Source organism: Pelodiscus sinensis, chromosome 2 (genome assembly GCF_049634645.1).
Source record: "Pelodiscus sinensis isolate JC-2024 chromosome 2, ASM4963464v1, whole genome shotgun sequence".
Lineage (NCBI taxonomy): Eukaryota > Metazoa > Chordata > Testudines > Trionychidae > Pelodiscus > Pelodiscus sinensis.
This window is the reverse complement of record NC_134712.1, coordinates 194688449-194700531: the sequence shown is the minus strand read 5'-3', so window position 1 is coordinate 194700531 and position 12083 is coordinate 194688449. Positions and strand designations below refer to the sequence as shown.

The 12083-nt window shown below is 44.6% G+C and overlaps 1 protein-coding gene across 3 annotated transcripts in view; it reads right to left on the bottom strand.

Moving 5' to 3' along the window:
- Positions 1-12083, bottom strand: part of SCRN1 (secernin 1) — a 70229-nt gene that overhangs the window by 21571 nt on the left and 36575 nt on the right. For all 3 annotated transcript variants that reach the window (XM_075922136.1, XM_075922135.1, XM_075922134.1), the window contains one exon: positions 4667-4848. In XM_075922136.1, coding sequence (XP_075778251.1) covers positions 4667-4848 — 182 coding nt within the window. The remainder of the gene's footprint in view (positions 1-4666; positions 4849-12083) is intronic.

Sequence of the window (12083 nt, the reverse complement as noted above, 5' to 3'; positions counted from 1 at the left end):
GGAAAAACCACTGCCTTGGCAGATATAAATGAATAACAGACACATTTTTGCTAGTCAGTCACTGTATTTGGCACAGCTGTCATTTCACACCTTTATTTTTTCCTCAGAGACCCAGCCAAGAAGATTAGGATATAATTAAAGGTCTGGGGAAGGCATATCGTGAAACTAAAATCTGCTCAGACAAAACTTGATTACAGACTGAAGTTGGTTTCCCTGGTAACTTTTCTTCTTTCCAAAATGGGCAGAGTCTAGCTCCCCCACTAAATAACCTAGATGCCTGATTTTCACTAAAGCTGACTGAGTGACCTAAACTTCTAGGTTGCAGTTTTGTAAATGACTCAAATATACATGTTATGTTTCTGGAAATGATGAGCACATAAACCATACACAAAGTTGGGCATGAGATCACCGGGGTCCAGAGTCAGAATCAGAAGTCTGGAGTGGGAGGAGACAGAGGGAGAAGAAGAGAAATAGCACTGAGCTGCTACCTGCTCTGCTTCTGTTGGTGAGAGGACGTGTTTTTGAAGAGGTGGTTTGAAGATACTCAAGAAAATGGGAGCACATCACAGAGCTGCTATGTCTGCACAGGGTTGTGAGTGTCCAAGGCTGGCTCTGACAAGCCACAGGATCACATTTTACAATCCGTCTTTGCCCCCACACCAGTGTCAGGTTTATGCACAAGCTAAATAAGCTAGGGGTCTCAGGTTATATGGGGTTCTAAATTTTAAAAAAACAACCAAAACTAGTTTTTAGTTGCATCCTCACCTGTGTACTGGGACATATACAAATAAAAAACTTTATTATTTCTATGTCCATTGTCCTTTCTGTTAAAATAATGTTATAGGGACTCTTAACTGTGACATAGTTTAGGGCCTCAGCATGACTTAATCCAGCTCTGCCCACACCTATGCAGGAGAAGCAATTCACTTGTTTCAAACATTCACTTGTTTCAAACAGATGAAAACTCTCCAGGGGCTGCCTGTAACTTATTGCGAGCAGAGAATAAAACAAGCAACTTGATTAGGAAGTCTGAGCTACAGCAGACCTGTAGCAAAGGGGAGAAAAGTTCAGCATAATTTCTGTCTAAAAAAAAAAATCTACTGATCCCTATAACTTTCCACCTCCTTAAGATTGGCCAATTACCCTAATGCCAAGCTCTTGAGTAAAAATCAGCCCTCTGAGGGTATTAGAGAGGGAGTGAGATTTAAATCCATTCTGTCCCCAGACTGGAATTCTTCATCCACAAAGGAGTTTAGTGACATGCCCTCTCACAAGGTAGCCACCACAAAATGACAGTGTTGTTGGTCTGAAATTCTCAGATCTTCAACTTCAAACCCTATGGCTATGTCTACACCGCCTCCATTTTGCGCAAAAAATATGCAAATGAGGCAAAGTGTGGAATTATCGCCACACTTCATTTGCGTAATTAATTAGGCTCCATTTTTGCACAAGAGCTTTTGCTCAAAAAGGAGCCATTTACACATTTTTTCAGGAAGAATGGCTCTTACGCAAAAGCCCCTTGCGCAGGAACGGAGTCTCAATTATGCAAATGAGGCACGGCGATATCCCATACTTTGCCTCATTTGCATATTTTTTGTACAAAACGGGGGCAGCATAGACATAGCCTATCTGTAGATTCAGACGTCCAAACAAGCAACTAAAATGGGACTGAGTTTTAAATAAACAGACATTTGAACCAATACTGCTACTTTAAAAGACAAGCATCTTCAGTGAAGAGGAGCGCTCTACCATCAGCCTGGCCAAATTAGTTTTAGGAAAAATTCAAACAGAACCAGATAATAAAGAAAGTTATGACATTTAGGAAATAGACATCTCTGGTAATCATCAACTGGCAGCTCTTCTCAGGCAGGTGTATTAAACGGTCATAAAATGTCGGGGCATTTGATTTGTGTGTCATTTCTTCTCATGTCCACAGTTCAATCAGGTAAAACTAAAACCTGCTGATAGTGGTGCCTAGGACGTGGCAGAATAAACTCTGAGAATTGTAAGGGAGGAACTAAGGGCAACACTGCCTATTTAGAATGAAACGTGTTTGTTTTTTGCAATGTTGGGATTCTCTACGCAGCACCCACACACATTTTTGGAGTCCTGGTCCATATTTGCTGGATTTTAATCCCTAACTCACAAGTGCCAGCATTCCAGAGAAATGCCAGGCAGGGTTCTTACTTTCTGTATGAAATATCCCTAAGGAGGTGGGGTATAACCTAAGCCTGGAGGATGACGGTGAAGGCCTTTCAGAAGGGCTCAGTTTCACATGGCATCATCATGTTTGGTTCATATAGTTAGATTTGGGCTGAAGTGCCTGAACAGTCTAATTGGTCTGAATACTCTTTTGTTAATTGTCAAGTTTAGTAACAATTTCCAAGGAAGCAAGCTTGTTTTCCAAATCAAAAGTAAAACATGCCAAATTGAACCCAGAGCTAAGACTTATTGCCAACATAGAACTTGAAAGTGTGAGTGTGTGGGGGGGGGGGGGGGGAATTAGGGTAGAAAAGAGTGTTTCCTAGGGTATATTAACACTACAGGGACTCTACAGATATAGCTGTCACCATAGTAATGCTGACACTATGCCATGGTGTAAAACAGCCTGCATCAATGGAGGAGATTTTTCCTGTCACCATTTTGCTGAACAACAGAAGCTAGTATCAGAGGGGTAGCCGTGTTAGTCTGAATCTGCAAAAGCGGCGAGGAGTCCTGTGGCACCTTATAGACTAACTGAAGTGTAGACACATAAGCTTTTGTGGGCAAAGACCCACTTCGCCACTTGCATCTGACAAAGTGGGTCTTTGCCCACAAAAGCTTATGCTCCTACACTTCAGTTAGTCTATAAGGTGCCACAGGACTCCTCGCCGCTTTAACAGAAGCTAGGTTGATGGAAGCATTTTTCCATTGACATAGCTCCATCTACATTGGGAATTAGATGAACATATCTATAGCATTCAGGGATGTGACTCTCTCATATCCCCAGTTGACATTACTGTAGATCAAACCTTAATTATGCTTTGAATTTTCCAATGGAGTGCCCTCCCAATTAATTTCAAGTAATGTGACAGATATGGTTGGCAAATGACTGAAAAGTGGCTCTGTCAGTACCAGTGGTATCTACCTAGCCTATCGGCATTGATTCTGCATTTTCTAGATTTCACCCAAAAGAGAACTGTAGCGTTCTAGTTGTCTTTGGCAAGAGCAATTTTGGCTTTGATTTTTGTCCTCTCCTTTACTGAATGAATTGTTCAGACAGTGGTGGATACCCTGCCACTACTGGTTTCTCCATAGGGTGGCATCTTCTCATATACTTCTGTGGATCCAGTGTTACTATATGTCATATGTACTTAACTGCTAAGCTAGATTTCAGACCTGCCGCTATTCACAATTAATACAACTTGAATGCTTTATCTAGACTGCCACTTGTTAAAACCTAGTAGCCTGTGAGACATATATAAGCTTGATAGCATTAACCAGCCACAGGACATACCATTAAAGATAGAGATGTAATCATGTAGTCGATTAACTAATTATCCGATAAGCAAAAGCTTATAGGTTAATGCTACAGACTACACGTGTTCCCCTCCCCCACCCTGGACAGGAACTACTGCTACCCTGTGCTGTTGCCTCTGTATCAGAGGCAGCAGCACAGGGCGACGGGCAGAGAGTCTACCAGAGGACTGGTTTTTAAACTGGCTCTCCTTGAAGACCAGCTCCCATCTGGAACTCCCCTCGGGAGTGGGGCTAAAGTGCACTGGCTTCCAGTCCGGCCTCCTAGGGACTATAGAATAGTCAACTAACCAATACAAATTCATGAGGTTACTCGACCATTCAATGAACTGGTATTTAACATCCCTAATTAAAGATAGAATCTTTGCTAAATGACAGAATACATTCATTTTATTCTGACCATTACCTGAATTTGTGGCAGTCCATTTGCTCTCTTGCCAGAAGCAGAGTTTAGGTTTTCTATTAGCTCATGTGTGCCATTTCCTTTCTTCCTCCTGCTTGATTTTGTTTTTCACAGTTCTCCGCACTGCTGCTCAATGTGCAGCCTCAGACTTACAGAGCAGAGCAAAGCCTTTCAGCCAGCCAGTCTGGAGTGAATGAACTTTCAGAAGTTTGTTTGCCAGCATTCAACATAAGTGCCAAGGGTTAGCATTGGAATGCATGGGCTGAAGTCGGGCTACAGTAACTTACTTATTCTAGGCCTTTTATGTGTGTGTAGGAACAAGCTTTCTAGGTTAGCGAAGGCGGCTTTAACGGGGAAAATGATGAGCAATACACAACTGTGAGTTAATAACTTCTTCCTTACCCACAGCAGACTACTACAGCTTTCCTTACTCTGTCACTATATCAATTCTGTGTGGTAGGAGCCATGCTGCTGATTTTAATGAATGCAAATTATCTTGAAGTGGCAATATCTGCTAATTTGATACATAACAAATGTTACAAAATGTTAACTTAATCATGTTCCAGGCCCTATATAAATAGTCTACTAGTGATGTCTCCAGCTTATACAGTTTTAAAACCCAATCTTAGTGTCTACTTCATTGATATATTGTGCCATCATTGCTAATACCACAACACCTTGACCCAATACAACCATCTTGCAGCCTTTAATAGGGATTAATCCATAATTTAGCCGTTAACCACCCACCTGACAAGATCCATTCCCAGCAGGGCTTCAGTTTCAGAAGCTGGCTCTCTGGTGGTGATGGCTTCGTTAGCGACGCAAACTCCATGTTCATTGGCTCCCATTTCTGCCCCCCACAGCCAGGCAGGTTTGCTTAGCACAACAGCATGAGTCTTCGGTACCTGATCGATTGCAATGTATGTGCACTGCAAGGGAGGGGAGGGGGGCAGAGAGAGAACGCTGAATGAAACTGCAGGCAAGCCATTATCTTGCGCCACTAAAGTGCATTGAATTTCCTTATGTACTGAAGTCCAGTCAAGGAGATTTTAATAAATTACATTTACAAATCCACACATTCTAAAACACGTAGCATTTCTAGGCTTCATAAAAATGGAGAGGAGGGCAAGGAAGGACTGTTACAATTATCACACAAAATGTGATATTTTCTTGCATTATAGAAAAGGTGAAACATTTTTATATTACATTTTGATAGTACCAGTCCTCCAAAAGATTATACATATCATGAATGACAAGTTGAGCCGGAGACAGAACTCAATAGAGCAGCAATAGAGATATGATACCTGTCCAAACATAAGGGACACAGACCACATTTTGTAGGTAGTAACAGAATACCATTTATAAAGATGGAATGCATATACTTATGGCTAAACTGCACCTTTACCTGGACACAACATTACGTGCCTCATGAAACACTTCATTACTGCAACAAAACAGAGTAATCTAAAGGACTGCCCGAGAAAACACCAATTGTATCCATTTAAATTTGCTGCTTGTGTATATGTGGGAAGAACAAAGACTAAGTGTTTATCTGAACACAGTGGTAGTAGTCACAGAAAAGTAATGTGTAGACTGATTTGCTTCAATCTAAGTTTTGCAGCATGCTACTTAAAATTATAATCAGAAGTCTATGGATCTGTTTAGACAAGAAAAAAAGCACAGGGTGCATCTCTGAAAGAAGAATAATCCATTAATTCCCCCCCCCCCGGCTCCCCCCCACACACACTTTATTTTACTCTGTAGTTTGAACATCTCCCTATCATTTAAAGATAGAAATGATCTTCCCAAACTGTAGAAGAAAAAGTCTGATTTATTATTAGGTTATTTGCACATAAGAGGGGGAACAGGGACATTTAATAAAACCTTTACAGGAAATAAAGACGTGAGAGGAAATGAAGTAGAAGAAATATTGGTATTTTGTTTTAAATGCCATTAGTACTGTGTTCACATTTTTTCAGGAATATGTTCCGGTCTGGATCCCACTCTTGTGCAAATCTTGTCTTCAGCACTCTTAAATGTCCCCTTAATGGTCAATATTCCTGTGTAGCTGGGTACAAGAGCTGGAAGCCCGTCCTGCTGGAGAGAAGTGATTGATCATCAGCTCTATCAAGTGTCGCAGCAACCTCCAGCAAGAGCAGCACCGATGTATTCCCCTCACTATGTGGAAAAAGCTAATTCATGGTAGCAAGGGCTATTAGTCTGAGGGAACCGCTGCATGTAGTGGACAGACATTTGCACGCCCAGATAGCATGGGTGTAAATAGTATAGACAGGCACGCCTTAGGTGAGCAGAATACCCTACCTGCCTGAACCTAGGGTATGTACCCTATACTCCTCTCTATATGCCCAAGCAATGCTTCCAATGCCTACAATGCTATCTTTAAGCAATGTACTGCCCTGCTTTCTCCATTGCAGTGCAAGAATCTAGCAACAGCGAAAGGCCCTGCTGTGAGGATACAGCTGGGAAAATCTCCAATAGTTCCCCACTGCAGGAACCCTTCCCTGCTGCCTGTCCATGCATGAGCTTTTCACTGCTGCATGTAGCTACACAGCACAATGGATGCAACTGGTTTTCACCATGGCATGTAGCTAAACGTGTAATGCCTGTAGTCTACACCAGTGTGGATGAGGCAAGTTACTGCCAATCAGGGATAGCCTGACTTTGCCAAGGCTTGGGCAATGAGGGAGGGGGGGGGGGCTTCGCTCTGTAGCTCCTGGAAGGGGCAGGGCAAGGGGCAAGCAACCCACAGCGCCGCCCAAACTATGCCGCCACCACATCCCTGCTCTCAGTGCTGCCCAGACCATGCTGTGCCTCCCCCAACCAGTCTTCAGTGCTGCTTGGACTAAGCCAGGCAGGCCTCCACTCACCACTGGTGCCAAAAATGCCTGGGGTTTCCTCCCAAACCTGAAGGTGCGCAGAAAATAAAAACCACTGGAACCAAGATGGATTAACTAGCTCAATGAGCAGCATTGTCCTAGTCACATAGGAGCAGTTAACATTCCTTTCACTCTTGCTGCTGAGCTGTGAACACACTTGGAGGCATCTCTCTTTTAAGCTTTGTCTACACTGGCGATATTCCACACTTCGCCTCATTTGCATTTTTTGGTACAATAGGGGGCAGTTTGGCATAGTCTACAGGAACTTATTCCCACATTCTTTTCCTCCTGGGTGGGTGGCCTACCTCCAGTCAGTGTTGCCAACTTTTGAAATATTTGTGTTTTTTTCCCTTAAGTCCCAGCTCCTGGAGCCATGTGCTTGTGAGAACCTGAGCCTCCATTTCTGGCCCTCATGGCTAAAGCTTAACAGCGTGAACCCTACAGCCTCAAAAACTAGAATGCAAACAGCTTAAACAAACCACAATTGAGGCTAATTATCCAACTATTTTGGTGTGGCTGGGCTGGAGAGGAGGCTGCCTTGAGTTCTGACTTTTGAATGTGGTTGGCCTTATTGTCACTGTGTGCATCATTCATAGAAAACTGGCACATGAGTCACGACAATATATCTAAGACTACTATAGTTGATCACTGAAGTCCTGACAGGATAGATGTGGAGTTTCCCATTCTGAAGGACTTTTCTATGAGGGCTTAGATTTGCAGGGCAAAAAGTGTGGTTTCACCAATCTGATGAGTGCATGTAGCTAAAATATGAACTGCAGCATGTTATTATTTTACTCACACCTGAGGCCATTCTAAAAGGGATAGCAACAGAAAGCCTCACATTTTTGTAACTAGCATTTTAATATTAGAATTTTAACCATGATACTTCTTCTAAGCATTCATTATGGAATGATACATGCCTGTGTGCTTATGGCACTGCCATACCCTCTCTTTTCACTACTGCTACAGTTGCCGGAAACAGGAACAGTTGAGGGGGAAAGTGGGGCAGCTGACCAGTTACATGTGGATAGTGGAGAGGGAAGATACTAAGAGGAGATATGTCAAACTATTAAATTTTGTGGCACTTGCTTCTGCTGCTTGAACTAAGATTCCAATGAATTGCTTGAATTCCAATACTAAAAGCATCAGCATTCTTGCAGAGAATACCAATCAGGAAATATAAAAGTGAAATAAACTACAACGTAAAAAAAAGCACGAGAGAGTTTGCATGCAATTCCCCACTCCACGACCCACATTAAGGAGAATCAGACAGCCTGGAAATTAAACACAGTTGTGTTTTACTTCTGGCAGAAAGAAAAAAAAACCATTGATAATGGCAGATCTAAATATAGTACAAAGCTTTCCAGAAGGATGGGGAATGAAGATAAGTACAAGAGATTCTCTTATATTAATGAAAAGCAATTATTGTGCTGTTCCTATTGTATGCGGTCAGCAGAAGTCTGATTCCTAGCACCGCCAGCTATAGTGGCCAAGTTAGATTTTGTCCTTGGATAACAAAGACAGTTGTGCTTGGATATTATTAGAAAAGGGTATTCTTTGAAGAAGGCGAATAGTTTTTGGGCTACTGGTAGAAGGAATAACACCTGCTCCCAGGGGCATGCTCTCATTTTTGGACAGCTCTGTGTGAATACTGCAGGGCTCACTTCTGTTATAAAGCACGTAGCATAATATGGTTTACCTTCTAGAAAAGGCTTAGTACACTTAGGGTGCATCTACACCACAGGGCTTAACTGGAAATAAGCTACGCAAATTGAGCTACGTCAACTGCGTATCTTCTTTCGAAATAGGGAGCGTCTACACAGAGCACTCTTCCTCCGACTTCCCTTACTCCTCGTACGAGGGTTACAGGAGTCAGCGTAAGAAGTCCTCCAGCTTGACAGAGTTTTGACACTATTTCATAAAAGTTGCCTGCTGTGTAGATGCAGACTAATTTATTTCAGAATAGCGCTTGTTATTGTGAAATAGTAGTCTCTCTCAGTCTCTCTCTATAGATAAATTCCTGCAGGATGACATAGTGACATCACTACATCCCTCTGTATCCTGCTGCACCCTCTGCCCTCAGGTGCCCTGCCACCTACCTTCCTTCCTCCTTCCCTCCCTCCCGCCCTCTCTCCCCACCCCCTCGCACTCACCCCAGTGCCATAGGGCGGGAGCCACAGGGCCTCCCCCAGACCCCTCTCCCCGGTACTCCATTGGGGTGAGAGCCACACAGCCTTCCACCTTGCAGGAGGGCCAGGAGCTGCATGCCCTCCTCGGGGGGGGGGAGGGGAAGGCGGGCATGAGTTGCGCAGTCTCCTCCCTCCTCCCACCCAGGGGGGCTGGGAGCCACTCAGCCTCCCTCCTCCCAGGGAGCTGGGGCTGTGCGGTGTCCTTCCTCCGCCTCCCACTGCAACAGTTAAGATCAAGAGACCTCTACAAGTATGGGCTGGGAACCAGCTGGCTTTTAGCTCAGAGGGTAGAGGCTCCTATAGTCAGGTCCCAGGTTCAAATCTGCTTTGGTGGTGTTTACACTGGCACTTCAGTTGCCCCTCCCCACTGTCATCCTGCCTTCTGCCTTGGAGCTGCCCCGTGGGAGCCTCCTGGTTGCTGTGTAGGATGAGAAAGAGGGGGCGTGGACATCAGGGTATCCTTCATCCCCCCACTTCTGTACCCTATTTCCACACAGAAGGGGATGGAGGGAGTTTGGCAATGAAAAGCTGTTGTCACTCACACACTGTGTGTGTGTCTCTGTCATTCTCACAAACACACACTGCCTTTCCCTCTCATCTCCCAACCCAACACATACGCATGATTGGTCTGTGCATTTTAACATTTTCATTTCTCTTACGCTTAAATGTAATTCTTTGAGGAGTGAGTTCTAAAATGCCTAACCGGTCATGGTTGGAGTAATTATCCCAGTGGTAATTGCTGCTCCTGGAAGTGGCTGACATGTCCCTGCAGCCCCTGAGAAAGGCAGGGGGTCTCCACATGCTGTCCTTGCCTTCAGACACCACTCCTGCAGCTCCCATTGATCAGTAATGGGGAACTGGGGCCAGCAGAAGCTGTGGGCTCAGTGCCTGGAGCTGAGGGGCAGCATATGGCGCCATGAAGCCATTGCTGTACATACCAGCTGCTTACAGGAGAGGTGTAGGGCCAGGGCAGGAGTAAGCCTGCCTTACCCCCCACTGCTCCACCACCCGGAAGCTGTCTCAATAAAATGGAGCCCAGACAGAGCCTGCTTCCTTAATCCCGTCTCAGCCCTGAACCTCCTACACCCAGCCTCCTGCCCCAGATGTGAGTTCCCCTGAACCCAAACTCCTTCCTAGAGCTTGCACCCGGAAATCCCTTCTGGAGCCCAATCCCCCACCCTAGCCTAAGCCCAGAGCCCCTTCCACACACCAAACACCTTGGCCCAAGATAAGAGCCTGCACCCCAACCCCCTACCCAGCCCCAAAGAAGGGACAGGAAGGAAATGGGGCGAGGGCATTTGGGTTTGAGATAGATCTTACATTGCACTTAAATTGAAAAACGATCTTCTGGTTAAAAAAAGCTGGAGACCACTGTCATAATTTAAAGCAAGGTCAGGGTTTGGTTGTGCCAGGACAATGGGATGTGTCTGGAATGCGATTATTTCTCATAAAATGGAAAGTGAGGGGTCTTCTAGCAGGGACAGTTTTGCTGTATAATGACCATAGAGGGGGCAGCTAGAGATGGGGACCAGGATAGCTATAGCCCCATTGGGGCAGCAGAGGGCAGGGGTGGAGAAAGAACAGGTATCTTCTATATATTTGAGAGAGTCTGTGTGTCTGTATCTGCTTGTCCCCCAGTCAGGGGACATGCACCCTTCCACTGGCTGTACCCGGTGCTACTACAGCAAACATGAACAAACACTTCTTGCCTAGCCCCAAGCTGATGTGGTGACAGAGGGCTGGGGTTGTCCTCTCTACACAAGGCAGCTTGAGTACTGAACTCTTCAGCCTCAGCCCCACTCCAGAGCAATGGTTTAAATGAAGCAAAACAAAAATTATTTCAGGTAAGGACCTGAGCAACACAGGGTAAATCCTCTAGTATACCGATATAAAAACAGAAGCAAAACCCTAATTTTTAATATTGTTCCTACATTCAGATTCCAAGCAGCAATCAACAACACTTGGAAGATTTTGTACATGCCTCTTATCTCATCCCTAGTTGTACTGTCCATAGTTCTTCCACTTAAAAGACCGAGGATGACAGAATTGTAATTTAGTCAAAGGCAAACTTGAGAGGGTGGGAAAAAAATGAACTATTGACTTCCAAGTCATAGAAGAAATACACACTTGACTTTGCCAGGGAATTTGAGGCATTGGAAATAAGCTGAACATTAGTATAACTATCTTCAAATGAACAAAACCCCATTCAGTGCACTCAGGTACTGCTGCCAGGGAGAGTTCTCCACAGATGCCATATGCCAAAACTGATAAAGCAATAAAGAATGTCTCTTGCTTTCACATATGAGGAATCTGTTAGTCACTTAGGTGACAAGAGTAAGTAAAACTTTAAATAGTGAATGAAGTTCATTAGCATTAAAGACACCTTCAAAACATTCAAGACAAACTGGATTTAAAAGCACCGTTAAAACCACAAACATGACATCTGATGCCATCTCAAATTGATTTGACCACAGTCTTTTGGGGAAAGGTTCTAAACTAAGGATGTTAAATTTAGTTTAATCAACTGACTGGTCAATGGAATTTCCATCGACTAGTCGATAGTCAATAAGCGGGGGAGCCACCGCAGGGTTAGCTCCCGGCTCTGGGAACTAACCCTGCTGGGCCTTTGCTTTTTAAATGTATTAAAAGCTGTCTGGCTCTTAATACATTTAATGGCTGGTGCACAGTGGCAGGGACCCGGAGCGAGTCAGGAATCAGATGTCCCGGCTTGCGCCTGATTCCTCACACCGCTCCCTCCCCAGCGCTTCCGTTTTTTAAATGTATTAAGAGCTGGCAGAGTCCTGGGGCTGAGTGCAAGCCAGGAATCAGCTGATTCCCAGCTCATGCCCGGTCCTTGCTACCTCCTGCCTCCCCACCTCCCACGGAGACGGTGCTGGGGGGAACCAGATTTTAAGCCGGCTCCCCATCGCACCTGCTCCCGCTCCCCCCTTGCTGCCTCTGATAGAGGGGGAAGGAAGCTACTAGTTGAGGAACTAGTCAACTATCTGATAAACTTATGTTTATCGGATAGTTGACTAGTCACTTACATCCCTAAACTGTACTGAAGTGCTCTGTACA